Consider the following 21,104-nt stretch of genomic DNA (forward strand, 5'->3'; position numbering starts at 1 on the left):
ATAATATTATTCTTATATTGAATATTTTCGATCTAAATTTAAATTCAACTCAATTTAAATCTAATTTTAAAAAAATCAAAATTATAAAATCAGATCGAATATACACCCACTAAAAGGGATGGATGATCATATGCATAAGCCAAAATGTTACATTTTGCCATCTTGCTTGCCCACCATCACCGCGTTTGTTTGTTTTTTCCTCTCATTTTTATCTTTAAATAAAAAATATTTATTTCAATTTAGGTCATAATCAATTCTTGAATTACTTTTTTTATTTCTAATCTTTATAATAATATAAAACATTAAAATTATATCTACTAATGTATCGTAAAGTGGCATGCCAATATTATTATGGTTTTAAAGAAATTAGGATCGAACCAACAACCAGTTGGTCTAGTGAGATGAGACAATAGATCCCTTGAGTAATGTCAGGAGTTCGAATCTTGACATTTACGAATGGCGCAAACTGGGTTGGGAGTAGGGCTGTAAATGAGACGAGACAGATCGCGAGCTACTCGAGATTGACTCGATCAAAGTTCGATAAATACTCGGATCGAATGGACTCGAGCTCGACTCAAGTTCTTAACGAGCCGAAACGAGCTACTCGATATGCGACTCGAAAAGCTCGTCACCAGCTCGAAAATATAATATATTAAGATTTTAATTTTTTAGAAATAAATTATTTATAATATTAATATTTATGTATTAATTTTTTTTATAAAAAAATATAATAAGATTTCTTGTATTTAAGACTCATGTTCGAGTTTGAAGCTTCAATCGAGTTAAGTTTAATAATTTTTTTTTTCATTTCGAGCCTTTTCAAACTGCTCACGAGCTTCAGTTTAGGATTTCGAGTTCGAGTCGAGCTTGAAAATTTTAAGCTCGCGAGTTTTCGAGTCGAGTCGAGCTTCATTTCAAAGTTTTCGAGTCGAGTCGAGCTCAGCAATACTCGAACTCGACTCGGCTCGTTTACACCCCTAGTTGGGAGGGTCGCCCTCACCTCTGTAGTATCCGGTCTGGATTAGTCGTCAATAAATCGGATACCAGTGATTAATTCAAACAAAAATTAGGACTGATATGATAAAAATACGAGAAATCAAATGGTGAAAAATTACCAATTAAAATACTAAGGCTTAATTTAACCAAAAATTAGACCTAAATAAAGAAAAAGGCCTATCTTAAGCACCTAGTTTTCAAATAAACATGATTCATGAGTAAGATAATTGACTAGTACAGGTTTTATTTTAATAAAACAGCAATTAAATCGGATATGTTCTACGGACTACAGACACATGTAATAACTCAATATAACTCCAAACAGAATCTTAGAACTATAACAAATAAAAGTGCGGTGCGAATGAAATTTGTATAATCGGTTTATGCGTCCTCTCAAAGTACGGTCTATGCCACGGCCGGCATGTTTAAGTAATGTCAGGAGTTCGAATCTTGACATTTACGAATGGCACAAACTGGGTTGGGAGTAGGGCTGTAAATGAGACGAGACAGATCGCGAGCTACTCGAGATTGACTCGATCAAAGTTCGATAAATACTCGGATCGAATGGACTCGACTCGCGCTCGACTCGAGTTCTTAACTAACCGAAACGAGCTACTCGATATTCGACTCGAAAAGCTCGTCACCAGCTCGAAAATATAATATATTAAGATTTTATTTTTTTAGAAATAAATTATTTATAATATTAATATTTATGTATTGATTTTTTTTTTTATAAAAAAATATAATAAGATTTCTTGTATTTAAGATTCATGTTCGAGTTCGAGTTTGAGGCTTCAATCGAGTTAAGTTTAATAATTTATTTTTCATTTCGAGCCTTTTCAAGCTGCTCACGAGCTTCAGTTTAGGATTTCGAGTTCGAGTCGAGCTTGAAAATTTTAAGCTCGCAAGTTTTCGAATCGAGTAGAGCTCAACAATACTCAAACTCGACTCGACTCGTTTACACCCCTAGTTGGGAGGGTCGCCCTCACCTCTGTAGTATCCTGTCTGGATTAGTCGTCAATAAATCAGATACCAGTGATTAATTCAAACAAAAATTAGGACTGATATGATAAAAAAAAATACGAGAATCAAATGGTGAAAAATTACCAAATTAAAATACTAAAGGCTTAATTTAACCAAAAAATTAGACCCAAAATAAAGAAAAAGGCCTAACTTAAGCACCTAGTTTTCAAATAAACATGCATCACCATGAACATGATTCATGAGTAAGATAATTGGCATAGAATTGACTAGTACAGGTTTTATTTTAATAAAACAGCAATAAAATCGGATATGTTCTACGGACTACAGACACATGTAATAACTCGATATAACTCCAAACAGAATCTTAGAACTATAACAAATAAAAGTGCGGTGCGAATGAAATTTGTATAATCGGTTTATGCGTCTCTCAAAAGTACGGTCTATGCCACGGCCGGCATGTCCTTAAGCCATTGATCCAATGGCTTGCCGATGGAGTAGACAATGAACCCGATCTCCCTCAGCTTAGCTTCTTCCGCGACGTTCCGACCATCGAAGATGAATGCGGGCTTCCTCATGTTGTCGTAAATCCTTTGGTAATCAAGGGTTTTAAACTCGTCCCATTCTGTCAGAATGCAAACCCCGTGAGCGTCCTTTGTTGCTGCATAGGCATCCCAAACGACGCTGACTTGCTTGATCGAAGTAGGGCTCATCGGCTGAAGGTGAACCGGATGGTCCCAGTCGAACTTCTTCATTGCAAGATCCCTCTGGATCTGCTCCTCGTTGACTTGAGGGTCGTAGATGCTCAGTAGAGCCTTGTCGCCCAACAGCCCTTTGCACACGTCGATCGCTGGGGTCTCACGAGTGTCACCGGTGTCCTTCTTGAAAGCAAACCCGAGAATGGCGATCTTCTTCCCTGAAACGGTGTTAAACATTGAGGAAACAATCCGATTTACAAACCGAGTTTTCTGGTAGTCGTTGATCTTAATGACTTGTTTCCAGTAATTGGCAACCTCGGGAAGGCCAATGCATTCACAGATATAGACCAAGTTCAGAATATCCTTTTGGAAACACGATCCACCGAAACCGACACTAGCATTCAAGAACTTGGGTCCGATCCTCGTGTCTTTCCCAACAGCATGCGACACTTGACTCACATCAGCGCCGGTCGCCTCGCACAACGCCGACATAGCATTAACCGAAGAGATCCTCTGTGCCAAGAAGGCATTGGCAGCAAGCTTTGATAACTCGGCAGACCAGAGGTTGGTGCATATGATCCGGTCCACAGGGACCCAATGCGCATACACATCCCTTAATGCTTCAATTGCCTTTTGACCTTCTGGTGTCTCCCTGCCTCCTATAAGAACCCGATCAGGATTGAAAAGGTCCTGAATCGCCGTTCCCTCGGCAAGGAATTCCGGGTTCGAGAGAATCTGAAAATCGATGCCTTTGCTATTGTGGTTCAAATTTTCTCAATGGCCTCAGCTGTTTTAACAGGAACAGTCGATTTCTCGACCACGATCTTGTTAGATTTCGATACATCGGCAATCATCCGAGCAGCACTCTCCCAGTAAGTCAGATCAGCAGCCTTCCCAGCTCCGAGACCTTGCGTTTTCGTCGGGGTGTTAACCGAAACAAACACGATATCAGCCTCCGAAACATGCTTCTCGACATCCGTGCTAAAGAACAGATTCTTCCCCCTGCAGTTCTTAACCACCTCGTCGAGTCCGGGCTCGTAGATAGGAAGAACATCACTGTTCCAGGCAGCAATTCTCGAGACAGATATATCGACAACGGCCACTTCGATTTCAGGGCATTTCAATGCAATAACAGCCATCGTCGGCCCACCGACATAACCAGCACCGATGCAACAAATCTTCACCATTTTCGATTAACCTACGAACATTAAAAAAAACAGACGATTTCTTGTCAGATCATGGAGTGTTTAAAGAACAGCTCCCTAAAATACAACTAATTAAAGATCGTAATTAACAAATAATGATGTCGGCAGCAATAAAATAACTGGGTCCATCTCCAAGTAAAACAAAACAAGACAAACATCGTTGAAATCACTGACAGAAATCAGATCTATGGTTTCCGAAATGAAAAACAGGGAATTAAAACACCAGAGATCAGAAATTTACTAATTCATTTAAAAAAAATTGAACTAGAACTTCAAGTAAATACATTTATCTTAGAGATCTGATAAAAAAAACAACAGATCCACCAACTAACAAATCCAAAATGGAGTCAAAATTGTAGACCCCAAAGGAACAAAGCTGACAAGTGCAAGATCGAAGCCGAAAAGGGAAGAAGAGATGAAATTACCTTAGTGGGTCCTGAGTTGTTAGATCAAAGGGGAAAGAAACAAGATCTGGGTGAAGAAGGTGAAGGATGAGAAAGACCGACGACCCTTTATTTATAGAGTCACCTAAATTGCCTTGACCCAGCATTATTCGTTTTTAAAATATATAATTTTATATTATTTCAATTCAGTCGTTCAATTATATATATATATAGGATAAATTACATTATTAAGTCACTGAATTATGTTTAAATAATTGTTTTGGTCATTTATTTTTTAAAATTTAAAAAATAATAATTGAATTTTATTAAATTAAGATTTTTAATTAATGCATCACTTTTTAAAATTTAATTAATATTTTTATTTATTTATACATAATACCAATAACCTTTTATATTATTATTACATCATAATTTGTGATAGTTAGTTCAACTTTAGAAGTGAACAAATACATATTTAATAAGTAAAGTTAAAAGTTTAAATTTTAGCATTTGTAAATAGATAAATTGAGTTTGGAGGGTTATCCTTTACTCTGCATAATCCAATACAAATTAATCAATTAATAAATTAGATATCGATGATTATAAAAAAAAAATTACTCATGTTGTAATGATAAAATGTTAAGAACCAAATTAATAATATATATATATATATATATATATATATATATATATGTCTGTGTAAAGGACTAAAAATAATTTTACCTTTTTTTATAACTGTTAAGTCCATAGTTAACAACAAAATTGGATATAAGTTTGGGAAGAAATTATGATTTTTTTAATGGTATTATATAAGATTACATAATAATATATATTTATAGCTTTTTTTTAGCTATTGATGTATATGAGACTTTTAGAAAAAAAATTATTATCTTTTATCATTGAAGTAACTTAGTGAATAGTGAGTTCTTAAATAGAAAATAATACAAGCAATGATGGACTTAGGCGGCGGTGGCCGCCCCTCTAAAATTCTAAAATTATAATATATTTTAGATTTTTTAATTGTATTTTTTATTAAAATTTTGTTTTCGTCCTTAAAATTTTATTCACCTCTGAAATTTTATAAGTTGAAGTTTGTCCCCCTAACATAAATTGAAACCCAAAATAATCCAATCCGATCCGGATTAAGTATAAACCTAAAACAACCTAAATCAAAATGTTCCGAACCGAACTTGATCCGAATGAACCGTTTAACTTCTAGTTTTCCGTACGGACAGACCATTATGGAGGAGAGAGCTGGGTAATTCCCGGAAAATTTCGAGACTCGTTTGTACCCTCGTACTAACCGGTGTTGTCTTCAAGACTCGATGTATTCTGCGTCGGTCCCTGAATAGAATAATTTAATTTTCAAAGAATAAAGTATAATAACAAACTTTCAAAGTTTAAACTAATGCAGGGACCTCTCATATATTTAAACCACTTATTTATATAATATGCAAATTTGTTGTCAACTTCGCTGGAATTTGCAGAGTAATTAGAAGCAGTTGTACAAGGCCAGATGTGCAGACATTTAAAAAGCTTTATATTTTGTTAATATTATTAAGCATGAGAGTGTGACAGATACTTTGTCCACTTTAATATTTGGTTCCTTAAGGTCCACTTTTACTACCATGATTGCGTTTCCATTTTGATTTTAAAACGTGAATGCATTTTCTTTTATTTTAATTGATTTTAGATGTCATATACTTATATTATTTTTTTGTATTTTATTTTGTTATTTATTATACTGCCGATGAGAATGATTAAATTAAGAGAAAATAACCTCAGTGATAAAAAATGTCTTATAATATACGATTTTAATCAATTTTTTTTGGATTTGCCAAAATGACCAACTAAATCGCAATGCGATCGATAATTCGCAACGCGATCTCCGGTATCACAAATCAGTTTCCAGATTCGCAACGCGAACTTCAACTATCGCATTGCGATTTACATATTCGCATTGCGATAGTCCAAGTTTGCGTTGGGATTTATTACAAATTCGTGATATTGCATTTGTTTCTAAGAATTTTCTCTAAAAAGATAATATTCGCGCGGACGTGTCGAAGACACGTATTACCACGACCACGACCACGACCACGACATGAGACGAGACGAACGGCGGCGGCGGCGTGAGAGTCCCCCTTGTTCTCTATCACTCAACAAGGAAGTGGAAAAGTCAAGCCTTAAATACCATTCCAATAGTGTTTCCAATACTATGTGAGATTGAGCATTACCAACACTTGTTTCAATATGTGATTATTCATGAAACAATTAACATCATGCACTTAAAACAACTGAATCAGCAACCAATTGCATTAGTATATACGATTAAATATGTCCTAATTAAAAGTCAATCTACAATCAATCACGATTATTGCAGTTTTAAGCAAAACATTAAAAAAAATGCATCACTCGCGAGAATAAAAAAAATTGTTATCGTGCAATTACAATCAATTGAAAATAAATTAGAATTGTATGAAAACTAAACGAACCACAAATACTTTTCATACAAATACTAAAGTCATTAACTATAATTTACAAATAATATCACTATTTAAGGCTCAATCACACATAGTATTGGGAACAAGTGTTGGTAATTCTCAATCCCACATAGTATTGGAAACACTATTAGGAATGGTATTTAAGGCTTGACTTTTCCACTTCCTTATTGAGTGATAGAAAACAAGGGGGACTCTCGCGCGCCGGCGCCGCCGCCTTTCGTCTCGCCTCGGGTTCGGGTCGGGTCTGGTCGTGGTCGTGGTAATACGTGTCTTCGACACGTCCGCGCGAATACTATTTTTTTAGAGAAAATTCTTAAGAAACAAATTTGAAATAAATCGCAACGCGAACTTCGACAATCGCAACGAATTTGGAATAAATCACAATGCGAACTTCGACTATCGCAACGAATTTGGAATAAATCGCAACGCGAACTTCGACTATCGCAACGAATTTGGAAAATCGCATTGCGATAGTCGATGTTCGCGTTGCGAATCTGGAAACTGATTTGCGATACCGGAGATCGCATTGCAATTTAGTTGGTCATTTTGACAAATCCAAAAAAAGTTGGTTAAAATCGTATATTATAAGGCATTTTTTGTCACTGATGTTATTTTCTCTTAAATTAATGATAGGAATTTACATTTTACTTAAAGGGTTGTTATTTGATATGTGGTTAATAAAAACAAATTATAAATAATATTTATATGATATTACATGTCTAGTTTGCTTCTAGATTTTTAATATACATAAAAATACATTTAACATTTCAACACGCTTGTAAAATTGTTTTTCACTGATATTCTATAAATAATATTTTTTATTAAAACAACGGGTAAAGCTTTAACGCGTTTAGTATTTAAACAATCAGTTTTGATCAGTTTTAATACTTAAATTTTCATTGTTTTCTTCAAAAAACATATCTAAAGTTTAGTTTTTGTTTCATTTTAGTACTCTCGTTCAAAATTTAACGTTAAATTTTGAAAAAAGATTGAGAGTTTAGGTACTAAAACGGATCAAACTGATAGTTTATGTACTATAAGTGTTAAAGTTTTAACGAATGATACTAAAACAAAACAAAAACTAAATGCTAGATATGATTTTGAAAAAAATTAAAGTTAAATTACTAAAACGGATCAAAATTGATAATTTATGTATTAAATACGTAATTTATCTTAAAATGATATTTATTTTATACATTAATAGTGAATTTTGGAAATAGAGAAAATATAAATCTAATATGACACACACCCTACTTACCTAGAATCTTGCAAATATAACAAGAAACTTTATTAAAAAAAATGAAAACTAACAAGGTTTGAAAAATAAAAGTTACCTCTTCCATGTACATAATCATAATTAAATATTGACATGAGTCGAAATATTAGACAATTTAAGAGAAATATAAAGATTTATTAGGTATTTAAACTCAAAATTCAGCATGAACCAAGCGACCTTAGTGATTAAGGGATTGTTGTTATCCTTGAGGTCTCGAGTTCAAGCACATATATAGGGGTATAAGCGTTCCTTGTCAAATAGTTGAAAGTCTTTGTACATATATTATCATGTATTCACCCTAAATTTAAAAAAAAACACCCTCAAAAGTCAAAAGTCAACTTCTAATTTGTCTAATATTTAAACTTATAATGACTCAAATTGTAATTAGACAAAAAATTTAAGAACATAGACTTGTCATTCTTTAGTTCGATCCCTACTTGATAAAATATTTAATAAATTTTAATATTTTTTAAATTTAAATATTTATTTTACATGGACCAAAAAACTATTAAACCAAAACTATTCGACTATATAAATTTTAACAGGGGACGGCTCCATTGGGCCCTAAGGGAGCTCCGTCCCTGCTCTTCCCATATATCTTTCTATCATCTTTCATAAAAAAACTAACAGCCATAGTCAAAGATGGATCGAGTAAAACGGGTATAATAGTAGTTTTTTTATATTTAAAATTATTATATTTTAAAATTTTAATATTTTTATTGAAAATATGATTTTAACCCCTAAAATTTTATAAATTTGAACTTATCTACTTGTGAGTTATATTTGTTGATATTACGTGACAATTATTAATAAAAAAAAATTAATGCAATTTAAACATTATGATGTAAACGATGTAATCAACGTTCAACAACTTAATAATTTGATGGGTGGGGGAAGAAATTCTATGAACAAAACTGGCAATTGAAATCGATTTGAAACCTACCACCTAATTGTTTACAAGTTAGGGCATCGTTTTCAAAGTTACAAGCAACTAACTACGTATTCGAAGTCAAAATCTCGCATGAATCGAGCCACCTCAGAGGTAAAGAATTGTTGTTCTTGTTTGAGGTACCGAATTCGAGTACCAGAAATATCAGGAGGTGTGAGCATTGATCGAGTCGAGCTCGAGTAGCTCACTAATTGTCTTGTCGCATTTACAACCCTATGTTTAAAGACTCTCAAATCATTTGACAATAAACACTTATAACATTAACATATACAAATAATGCAATACTCAAATCCAAGACGTCGAGAGATAATAATATTTCCTTAATTAATTAAATCACTTGGTTCGTGTCTTATATTAGATTTAAATGATGGGTTATCAAAATATACATTCATATTCGATAGTTTTATAATTCAAATAATTAAGAGGGAAATATGAATTTAACATGTCATCATTTTATGACGTAAACAACGTATCAGCAAATGTTACAAGCAAAGGTGGTGGGGTTCCATTGTTGTTGAGGCCGAACAGCATAAATATAAAAGAACATAAGCATAGCAATTGAAACGACCAAGACTTGGACGTCTCTCCTGCTGGTGAGTACAATGATTCTAATCTGATAAATTATATTGTAGGACAATTTAATTTAAAGTTAAAAAACGATATAAAATGAATATAATCGGAAATGTTATAAAGAATATAACATTTTCGATTGAGTACATCCTAAAATATTACGAAGAAGGTAATATTTTCGGTTGTCAATTGAAAATATTATAAACAAGGTGTACAGTCAAAAAAATTTAGAAAAAAATTAACATTTTAAATTGTGTTCAACAAAAAATGTTAACTTTTAAACCACAGGTACTTAGGAATTTAACGAGAAAAAAACATTAGATATATATTTTTAATAAAAATCTCTATAAAAATAAAAAATTAATTTTAGATATAATTGAAATACTTATTTTTACATAAAGCCTACAATTTATCGAACACAACAAAAATAAGAGAAAAGTCGCGGGTGAGAAAGAGAAAGAACAATAGAGAATGCATGTCTTATGATGATCGATATTTATGGTACCATGCATATCTTATGATGATCGATATTTATGGTACCATGCATATCTTATGATGATTGATATTTATGGTACCATGCATATCTAAAATAACAAATGTATCTGAATGTTAGGAGGGCAAATACTAAGGATAAGGGCTGGAATTTTATCGATTAAGGCTTACAATTTGAAAGCGCATAGTCCCAATCCTCTTATATATTATTTAACGAATAATTTCTAAATTTATCAAATAACAATTAAATATTTATAAATATTAAAATTTTAAAATAATAATGTATTATTTTAAATTTAGCACAGTTTATAAGAAACAATGAATATACATAAAAATAGGTTGAGATATAATAAAGGAATTATATCAACAATAAATTAGTTTAGTAAGATGATATATTAAATGTTTTAAGTAATTATTTTTTGAAATAATGTCACTAGTTTTATTGAAAATAGAAAATATCTAAAATTACAATGAAGATTTACAAGCATAACTGTAAACCTAAAATATAATTATGACACTTTCGTATCACCATTGACACAAAAACTAGCCACTTAAATCACATAAGGACCAAAGAAGAAAAATGTTAAAAAACCTAACCAAAAACTCGAATAAAACAAAGATACGAACAAATCCGACTGTATCGGTAAACGAACCACAAATGATGATGAAACTACTGAAAGACCACTAACAAATCGTAAATCAGAGTCAAGTCACTTAAGAAAACTATCCAGGAACGCAAAATGCATACCCAAATCAATCCGATAGTCCAAAGCACGAAAGATCTTCATGATAACAAATAAACGCCATCTTGATCAATCGTGGCGATGTCAAATCCAACCCTGAGAAAAAATAAACAAAAACAACGGTAAAAAAACGTAAACTACCAAAAGGCAAAGAAAACATGTTACAAAGGCAAAGATAAACATATCATAAAGACAGAGAACATGTCATAAATGCATAATTATTATTATTAAAAAAACTAAAAAAATAAAAAATAACCAACAGTCAGCAACCAACATTAAAACTGGTGCTGTCGTCTGTTAAGCAAAATTAAAAAAGGAAAAATTAGACTGATCAATAAAATTAACACAAATTATAAAAAAAAATGTTTTAAGTAAAGTTAAAGGTTCAACTCATAATATTTAAAAATAAAAAAATAGTTTAGAAGAATCGTTCTTACTTTTGTAAGTACATAATCGAAATTAGTTAATTAATTGATCATATACCAATGATTATACAAGATGGACAATAATATCTTTTAACTATAAAACTTTTAAATTATTGCATTTAAGTAAATGATTTCTTTTAAAATATAAAATTTTGAATGTAAACCCTTCTAGTAATTTTTTTTATTAATATAAGGTAAATTTAATATTGAACGCTCATATTCTTAATAGTTTTTGTGCTTGAAATTGTTATCTCAAGAAATAATAATAATAATTTTACCAGTTTCTGTTCGTACTTTTAATAATTTCTTAATATAAATATATTTTTGTTTTTTAAAATTATTATTATTTAGTGGATGGATAAGTAAAAAATAATTAAAGATTATTATATCTACCATAAACATTAAAAATAAAAGAATTGTACTTTCCTTTTAAAAATATTTATTTCCTAAAAAAATAAAACATTTTATGCTTCACTCTTTCATTCTGTCGCTCTCTGCATTTGTCAATTTCGGGTTTTGAATCTCCACCGGTACGCTCCCACGTAATCCCTAATTTGCTTCTTATTTATTTTAATCTTTTTCAGTTTTCAATTTACTATTCTTTTTTGTTTTTTCAATGATCTTGACCTGTTATTGTTTCCGTTTTGAGATCTAACTTTCCTTAAATTTTATGTTGTAAGCTCTAGAATACCGTTTCATCTGCCAAAGAGACCGTTAAATTATTCCCTCGTGTGAAATCTTTATTTCATTGGATTATTTGCAGCTTGATGCAATTGGTTGTTTACTTGTTGGAAACTGAGCACTTGGCTTTACTCAAAATTTAGTTCGGGTCGGCTCTGTTTGGAGTATGGTGAAAAAGTATATAATGCAGTAAATTTCGGTTCAGTTTTGATTTTTAGCTTTTCTTTATACTGGTTATGGTGAACTTTGGTGTTTTTCACTATCTCCCTATCTGTTGCTTGTGATGATTGGGGAGAGATTCGTGAGGGAAGGAGTGTAGAGGAGGTGGTTTCAGTGCTTATTGGACTTGTTCTGGTTAATGCTAACATATATAGAAGCTTATATGTGATGATAGGTTATGGTTTCAGTGGTTCTTGTAGATTTAAACTAAAGGGACTGGTTATTTAGTGGTTTTCGCAAACCTCAGTTGTTTAAAGCTTTGGACATGAGAAGCCCTTTACTTTCTGTTATTTGTGGCCGTAGACTGCCGGTCTGTTGGTTGTTATTGTGCTTTGCCTGCTTGCTTGTGCTGATTGCAGTCTTTGGATCGACATTTTCTAATTCCTTTGACTCCATAACTTTCATCCCGGTACCTGAGATTTATTCAAACTATAGAAGGTTAAAGGAGCAAGTGGCAGTTGATTATTTTCAGCTGAGAACTGTCTCGTCGGGAGCTGGTCGTCAAGAGGAACTTGGCTTTTGCGGAAAAGAAAGAGAAAATTATGTTCCTTGTTACAATGTGACGGAAAACTTATTGTTAGGGTTTAAAGACGGAGAGGAGTTTGATCGGCATTGTGAAGTATCAAGCCAAGGAAAGTTTTGTTTAGTCCGCCCACCAAAGGATTACAAGATTCCACTTCGTTGGCCTGCTGGTAGGGATGTAATATGGAGTGGGAATATCAAGATAACCAAAGACCAATTCCTTTCGTCTGGAAGCATAACAAAGAGGTATTTATTAAATGCATTTGGATGTTTTCTAAAAGTAGGAGAAAGTATCAGGCATGTCTCCCTTGGTTACAAACTTTGCCTTATAGAGTTTGCTATGTAGCAGCTTATATCCTTCATTCTTTGTTCTTTATGCGATAAAATACAGCTTTCTAATCTGCCTTCATAATCTTTTGACGAACTGTATAGAATGATGTTGCTCGAAGAGAATCAAATTGCTTTCCACTCTCAAGACGGCTTAATCTTTGATGGTGTCAAAGATTATACTCGCCAGATTGCAGAGATGATGGGACTGGGAAGTGACTCTGAATTTTTTCAAGCTGGCGTAAGTCTTTAATTCATTCCATGATGCAACTTTTACCCTTTTGGGGTACCATTAGCTATGAGAGTTTGGTATTTCAGAATCAATTTTCCCAATATTTTAGATTGTCATTTTTAAAAATATGAGAAAGATAATTTGTGTGTGGTCTTCAAGGGAAAGTAAAGCTATCTGCACTACATGGTATCTAATGATCCTACTTTGGCTACAGGTACGCACTGTTCTTGATATTGGTTGTGGATTTGGAAGTTTTGGAGCTCATTTAGTTTCACTAAGGTTGATGGCTCTTTGTGTTGCTGCATATGAGGCAACTGGAAGCCAAGTCCAAATAGCTCTTGAGAGAGGTCTTCCAGCAATGATTGGAAATTTCATATCAAGACAACTACCATATCCATCATTATCATTTGACATGGTTCATTGTGCGCAGTGCGGTATTGTTTGGGACAAGAAAGGTACTTTCAGAGTTGAATGGTAGTGGTTCCTATGGTAAAATTACTTATGCTTTACTTTCTAACTATGATTTTATAAAACAGAGGGGATGTTTCTTATAGAATTTGATCGGTTACTCAAGCCTGGAGGTTATTTTGTTATAACCTCACCCATAAGTAAGTCACATGGACGTGCAACAAGTAAGAAGAAAAGAAGCATGTTAACACCACTGGCTGAATTCACTGAAAAAATTTGTTGGAGTCTTATTGCTCAGCAAGATGAGACATTCATCTGGCAGAAAACTGCTGATGTTCACTGCTATTCTTCTCTGTGAGCATACACTGATATTTTTCACTCTTTTCAAATTGACTCTTCGATTTCATAATAAACAATTCATTAAAACTATATTTTGGTTGTTCACTTTGATTTGATTGTATTTGTTCCCGTTAGCTTACTTCAATTTTCTTGAATATAGCAAGAAGAATGATGTGCTCCTATGTAAAGAAGGACATGACGCTCACTATTATCAAACCTTTATGCCATGTATTATTGGAGCTTCCAGCAAACGCTGGATTCCTATTCAGAACAAGTCTTCTAGCTCATATTTGAGCTCTGCAGAGCTTGAAGTTCATGGAAAGTATTTTTCCAACCCAAATAATCTCTCTCCCTGCATCCATGTTTTCATTCTGCACTTGTATGCAATCGACAGTTTATGCAGTATATTGATTTAAGTTTACCCTTGCAGGCGTCAGTCCGGAAGATTTCTTTGAAGACTTGCAAGTTTGGAAATTAGCTTTAAAAAACTATTGGTCTTTGCTTACACCATTAATTTTCTCTGACCATCCCAAGAGGCCAGGTGATGAAGACCCATTGCCTCCATTTAATATAGTACGCAATGTGATGGACATGAATGCTCATTATGGGGGTTTAAATGCTGCATTCTTGGAGGAAATGAAATCTGTGTGGGTGATGAATGTTGTGCATGTTAGGGCACGGAATACACTTCCTCTCATTCTTGACCGAGGCTTTCCTGGTGTTTTGCATGACTGGTTAGTTTCTTAAAAAACTTCATGAAAGTAATTTGTTTAAGTTGGTAGTTATGAGCTGGCTTTGGAGTTCAGATATTAACTTATTTGTTTTGATTGTATATATCTCCGCAGGTTTTTAGAAGTGCAGTTTCTCACTTTGTTCCAAGATTAAGTTAATATTGAAGTTTGTGGATAATAATGATTCTGTTAAAATAGTTTTCTTTTGTTAGATTCATTCTTAAATTGAATTTACTGTTGCGAGTAACTTTTCTATATATAATGAATCTTCAGTTGTTTGCAATTTGAACTATTTTTTACTTCACTTAAAATTTACATTTGAATCTGCATATGCATTTCTCTCTCTTGAGGTCCAGTCCAGTTGAACATTCAAAAGTTCCTTTTTCTCCTTTGACATGATAGCATGAAGCGCCAATCATTCAAATGATCATATTATCATTATCTAATATATCTGGTATGTTCAGGTGTGAACCCTTTCCTACATATCCTCGAACATATGACCTGCTTCATGCGGATGGGCTCCTCTCATATCTTACTTCAGAGTGGTGCAGTTTGATGGAATTATTTGTAGAGATGGATCGAATTCTGCGTCCTGAGGTATTTGGTGTTTTTTCTGGGTTTCTATATCATCATATTCTATACAGTCGCTTTTTAATCATGTTCTGCGTCCGAGGTATTTGGTGTTAAGACTGTTTGAAGGAAAAGCCATCGATGTATATTCAACATACTATCCTCCTCAACATGCTCGTCTATTGAAAATGAAAATTGATAATTTTAATCAATGCCGTATAATGCCATTCCATACGATGTGCCCTAAAATATGTTATATTAATGAATACTTTCCGAAATAGTTACTTCTTGATCAACTGTATATTGGAAGTTTATGAATTTAAATGGTATGAGCATGTGTTCGTTTGCAGGGCTGGGTTGTGATCTCTGATAAACTAGGAGTTATAGAATTGGCCCGTGCACATGCTATACAAGTACGATGGGATACAAGGGTGATTGACATTCAGAATGGTAATGATCGTCGGCTACTTGTTTGTCAGAAACCATTCATGAAAAGATGATTGATCTAGCACCAGAAGGTCTCAAGGCGACAGACGTCATCTTCGATTTTTGAACTGGTAACTGTCAAACTAATCCAACGAAACCCTTTCGATGACTCATGCATGCATACACCGAAAGAGTAAAATATCAAACATGTCTGTGAGCCTCAACTTAGTTGACACATCTGCAAATAAAATGCAGGCCGGTGTTTTTATGCCTTAAACACCAGGGGAGAACGAGTCCATTGTTTATCTTTAGAGCTAATATTTCAGTTCTATGAAGTATTTTTTCTTTCTATGGTATCATGTACCAAGCTTAAGAGCCAACCGCGGGTGCAATGGTTATATACTCAAATTTCCTTAAGGTCTTTTTCTCATCCTTGGATCATATTTTCATATCTATTTCCGGTACCGATCAAAAGATAATCGAGATCTATAAACCCGAAACTTGCACAAGTCGGGTTCCACTTGTAGTTAGCTAGCATATGCGCGAAGTTAATAGGTAACATGTCATGGAACTGATGAGGATGTTATTTTGGGCAGGAGATGAACACTCTCGGCGGCATCGCCAGAAACGCTCTGGAATTCTCGACAGGGTTTTTGATATTTAATGACTGGACAATGAGCATGGAGGATGGCTGTTAGTGTAGAATAGAGAAGGTCCAATTCTTTTTCTGTTTCAGTTTTACCTTTTCTTTTTAGGCATTTGTAGCACTTCATTCATCCCCTTTTTCTTAAATTTTGTGGTTACTCCGTTTGATACTGAGCTCCTTGTGATAATTACCAAGAGATCAAAGAAAGCTCTCTATCTTCCCGTAATCATAAATTTTAATTTTAAAAATATTAATTTTAAGTTTTTTTGTTGTTACAAATAATTTTCAGTTTTATTAGCTCGTCACTTATTTTATTATACTCAACTTTAGTTATTCTGTTAGTTAAATTTTGATTTAATAATTTGTTAAAAATAACACTACACCCCATAGTTATTAGTAGTCCTGAAGTTTTACTCATCCCTTCACTCGAATTTCTAAATATATTAGATTATTTTTTTGTTTCATTTTAGTATTTCATTTAAAATTTGACATCAAAAATAAAAGTTTAGATACTAAAATTGACCAAAATGATAGTTTAAGTACTAAATGAGCTTTTAATGGTAGGATACTATAATTAACAAAAATAAAACATTAGATATGTTTTTTAAAAAAAAATTAAAAATAAATATTAAAATGAATCAAAATTGATAGTTTATATACTAAACACGTAATTTATCATTTAAAATATTAAAAGCATATGCCAGTAAATACATAAAATTAAACTAAATAAAAAATGCATCAGATAATGAGTGTAAATACACAGAATGATAGTACACTCGAAATGATATATCAAAATCGACTTACGTCAATACATGTTAGTAGCAAAGCAAAAACCCAGCCAGGGATGATGCCTGAGAATAATGTGGCACAGCCACTACATAGAAAAGGGTTCTACAAACAACACCTGCAACTTCCTACTCCTTCCTTTACACAAGATATATACGGGGAGTTCTACAGTGCTACCCTTATGGCTAAAATAAAGTGTTATCGGTTTTGTTATTGTTTAAATAATAAAATTGATAAAATATTATCTAAAATATTATTATTTTTATCTAAAATATTTTTTTTTATATTTCCGGTTATTTTTTAGTGCTTAATAATATTTTCGTTTATTTTTTAGCGCTTAAATAATGTTTTCGATAATTTTTAGCGCCTAAATAATATTTTCAGTCATTTTTAACCGGTTTGTTATTTAAATAAATAACAAAACCGACAACATCTTCTTTAACCATATATTAAAACTACCGCACGTGAGTATTTTTCGGTATATACATGTCTAGGGGTCAGAACATTAGCGACTTAATTAATACAGTTGTCCTTCGCTTTGCGGCACCGGTGGTGGTTGTGTCGGTTCCGGCGGCCGAGCATCCTTTTTATTATCCACCTTGGGTTTAAAAAAAAATCAGATGATCCTATCCTTATAGACAGATTTTATTTTATAATTTCACCTTAGGTTTGCGGCAACAGATTGAATCAGATCTTTTTGCACCTTTTTGCACCCTTCTATCTAAAACAGATGTTATTTTATAATTCACCTTAGGTTAATAAAAAAAATCAGATAATCCTATTTTCATACAGTATTTATAGGACTGTAAATAAGATAAGATAGATCGTGAGCTACTCGAGATCGATTCTGTTAAAGTTCAATAATACTCGACTCGAACTCAAGTTCGACTCGAGTTCTTAACGAGTGGAAACGAGCTACTTGATACTCGACTCGAAAAGCTTACGAGCAACTCAAAAATATAATATATTAAGATTTTATTTTTTAAAAGTAAATCATTAATAATATTAGCATTTATGTGTTTATTTAAAAAAATAGAGTATAAGGTTTTTATATATTTAAGGTTTAAGTTTTTAGTGAGTTTGAAGGTTTAGTCGAGTTAAATTTATGATTTTTTTCATTTTGCGCTTTTTTGAGCTTCAATTGATGGTTTCGAGTTCGAGTCGAACTTAAAAATTTAGATTTGCGAATTTTTGACCCGAGTCGAGCTCAATTTTAGAGTTTTCGAATCGAGTTGAATTCAACAATACTCGAACTCGACTCGTTTACAACCCTAAGTACCCAATCCATGTTTTAACTATTATTAGGTTAAAGCTATTTTGTTTGATTGGTCGAACTTTTACTCACTTATTCTGATTTAAAAGAATATTTTTGAGGAATCGTTTTTATTCTTTTGTGTTTTAAATTCGAACATCACGTAGACAAATGTATACAAATATTCATTATTAAAAAATTAAATTTTTAAATAAATATTATTTTATATTCATTCAGAGTAATACTTTTTTTTATGTTAATGTTCATCATAAAAAAAAATAAAGTTTTTAAACAAATATTAGTTTGTATTCACCCTACTAACAAAAAAATTACTAATTTTGTTTTTATTACCAACAACTTTAGTTCTTCTGTTGGTAAAACTTTGATTAGATGAAATGTAATAATTTGTTAGAAACAACCCTACACGCCATAGTAATTAGTATTCCTGAAGTCTTACTCAACCCCTCACTATATATTAGACAAACATGCAATAACATGAACATACATACACATGGAAATGCTGGGAAAAAGGGGGAAACATAGTCAAAGACACATTATAAACCCCCATTTTTTTCTTATAAGAATCCTGCACAGTTACTTATACCACCTATTGATTCACTCGTTTGTGTATGTATCTTAACTAAGATATGATATGAATACTTTGTCCTAAGATTACTCTACATACTGTAATAAAAAGGGTTTATATATCTCATCTCTTCTTGTCCCTCTGCAAATCTTTGAAAATCAGTTGTGATTCCAATTCTTCCTCGATCATGGTCCTTTTAGTTTACCTAGGGGTGGTCTTAGCCCTCGCTGGACATTCAAGTAAGATCCTTGTTTTTTCAACTTGAGATCCATGGCTCAAGATTTCTGAGATGGGTTTCAAGGATTCTGATAGAAATCTTTGTTGATTTCTGGGAAAAGGGTGTTTTGATCTGTTTATGATTTGGTGCAGGTGCTACTCACTGTTTGTTGAAAGATGGAGTGAGTGAACAGATGCTTCAAAAAACAGATGCATGCGGAACAGGAGCCGATTGATCTCAGATTAATCAGAATGGCGGTTGCTATAATCCTAACACCGTGAAAGATCACTGCAATTATGCAGTCAATAGTTATTTCCAGAAGAAAAGTCAAGCTCAAGGGAGCTGTGATTTTTCTGGCACTGCCACTGTTAGTCCAAATCCTCCTCCAAGTAAATTTCTTCAAAACCCAAATCCATTTCGCAATGTATGTATGTATGTATGTCTCTCTGTATGTGTATGTATGTATGTATGTATGTATGTATGTATGTGTATGTATGTATGTATATGTATTTGTGTTTGGATTTTTCATGATTTTCTTTGTGATTTTTGCAGATGTGCCTTCTTCCTGCAGTTTTCCTTCAAGGTATGGTTATTGGCACCCTTGTTTGGTTTCTCAAAAATTTTATGAGTAAATTAAAGATTTAATACCTAAACTATTAGTTTTGATCCGTTTTAGCACTTAAATTTTCAAAATTTTCAAAATCATACCTAACATTTAGTTTTTTTTTTCATTTTAATATCCTTTCAAAATTTAACGTTGATTTTTGAAAAAAATAAAAAAAAATTAGGTACTAAAATAGACCAAAATTTATAGTTTAGATACTAAATGCGTTAAGTTTTTAATGGTGGGTACTAAAATGAAATAAAAACTAAACGTTAGATATGATTTTGAAAAAAAAATAAAAATTTAGATACTAAAATAAACTAAAACTAATATTTAGATAATAAATGCGTAGTTTACCAAGTTTTATTCATGAATGGATGCGTGTTTATTTTTGCTAAATTTTGCAGTGGCTCGACGCCAACCACGGGAACACCAACAACACCCGGGATCCCTTCAACGACGCCGACCACGGGGTATCCGGTATTCGGTGGTGGTGGCGCCACCACTCTGGGGCCAACGGGACAAGCACAGGGTTCACTGATCCCAATCGTGGTGTATTTCTTTTGACAAGCACCATCAACATTCTCTCCACTTTTGCCATTACACTTTGGATTGTTGTGGGTTGCTCTTGGATCTGAGGAGGCATCAACATTCATGCATGTGTATGTATGCATGTTATGTATGTAGAGCGAAAACATGGGATTTTGGCATGACAGATTCATATACGGATATGTGCAAGAAAGGCTGCTCCCTCTCTCGCTCGCTCAAGTTCGACACATCAAAAGCTTTCATCATAAACGTGTTTTTGTTTTATTAAACATGTACGTTTGAAAAAAAAAATTAAATATTAAAATAAAGGGTGAAGTATAGTAATGGTCACTAAACTTTTCTAAAGATTTCATTTAGGTCCCCTAGGTCCCTTAACTTTTAAAACTTGCAATACAGTCTCTCAACATTTAGTCTGTTTGCAATATGATCCCCCAACATTTAGTCCGTTTGCAATATGATCCCCCAACATTTAGTCCATTTGCAATATGGTCCCCGATGTAACTGTTGGGGGACCATATTTGCAAATGGACTAAATGTTTGGGGACTGTATTGCAAGTTTTAAAAGTTGGGGGACTTAAATGAAAGCTTTAGAAAAGTTCAGTGACCATTACTATACTTTACCCAAATAATAATTATATATGCCAAAATTAACAATTTCGGTTAAGTTGAAGAGGATTAAAGAAGAGTTATAGTTACAATTACAACCACTTTTCGAATATTAAAATGGCAAAAATATCATGATAAAATCATACATCCTTTGCCACGTTGGAGAAGGAAAAAAAAAACACAA

At 32.9% G+C, this 21,104-nt stretch overlaps 1 protein-coding gene and 2 pseudogenes across 3 annotated transcripts; 2 read left to right on the top strand and 1 right to left on the bottom strand.

Annotated features, from left to right (window-relative positions):
- Window positions 1-2,247: 2,247 nt before the first annotated feature.
- LOC120216044 lies at window positions 2,248-4,395 on the bottom strand (annotated as a pseudogene).
- A 7,800-nt stretch (window positions 4,396-12,195) lies between these two features.
- LOC120216045 (probable methyltransferase PMT5) lies at window positions 12,196-16,359 on the top strand. Of its 3 annotated transcripts, XR_005525019.1 has the most exons (9): window positions 12,197-12,887; window positions 13,074-13,209; window positions 13,415-13,655; window positions 13,737-13,962; window positions 14,108-14,267; window positions 14,380-14,681; window positions 15,143-15,275; window positions 15,599-15,805; window positions 16,271-16,359. XR_005525019.1 is itself a non-coding variant. In XM_039213562.1 (8 exons), the coding sequence occupies exons 1-8, from the start codon at window positions 12,385-12,387 to the stop codon at window positions 15,746-15,748; spliced, it is 1,851 nt and encodes a 616-aa protein (XP_039069493.1). In that variant the 5' UTR covers window positions 12,197-12,384; the 3' UTR covers window positions 15,749-15,854. The 3 variants fall into 3 exon arrangements, 2 of the variants coding, with proteins under 2 accessions (XP_039069494.1, XP_039069493.1); XM_039213562.1 differs by lacking the exon at window positions 16,271-16,359 and having other exon boundaries at window positions 15,599-15,854; XM_039213563.1 differs by lacking the exons at window positions 15,143-15,275; window positions 15,599-15,805; window positions 16,271-16,359 and having other exon boundaries at window positions 12,196-12,887; window positions 14,108-14,269; window positions 14,378-14,549.
- Window positions 16,360-19,131: 2,772 nt separating this feature from the next.
- On the top strand, window positions 19,132-20,505 carry LOC120216047 (annotated as a pseudogene).
- Window positions 20,506-21,104: the final 599 nt, after the last annotated feature.

The sequence above is a fragment of the Hibiscus syriacus genome, unplaced genomic scaffold (assembly GCF_006381635.1).
Source record: "Hibiscus syriacus cultivar Baekdansim isolate YM2019G1 unplaced genomic scaffold, ASM638163v2 tig00110156_pilon, whole genome shotgun sequence".
Lineage (NCBI taxonomy): Eukaryota > Viridiplantae > Streptophyta > Magnoliopsida > Malvales > Malvaceae > Hibiscus > Hibiscus syriacus.

Bases quoted from the DNA above. Each gene is read 5' to 3' on its own strand.
- LOC120216045 (XM_039213562.1), top strand. From the start codon at position 12,385: ATGAGAAGCCCTTTACTTTCTGTTATTTGTGGCCGTAGACTGCCGGTC. The intron at 12,888-13,073 runs GTATTTATTAAA...CGAACTGTATAG, and splicing joins TCTGGAAGCATAACAAAGAG to AATGATGTTGCTCGAAGAGA. The intron at 13,210-13,414 runs GTAAGTCTTTAA...CTTTGGCTACAG, and splicing joins CTGAATTTTTTCAAGCTGGC to GTACGCACTGTTCTTGATAT.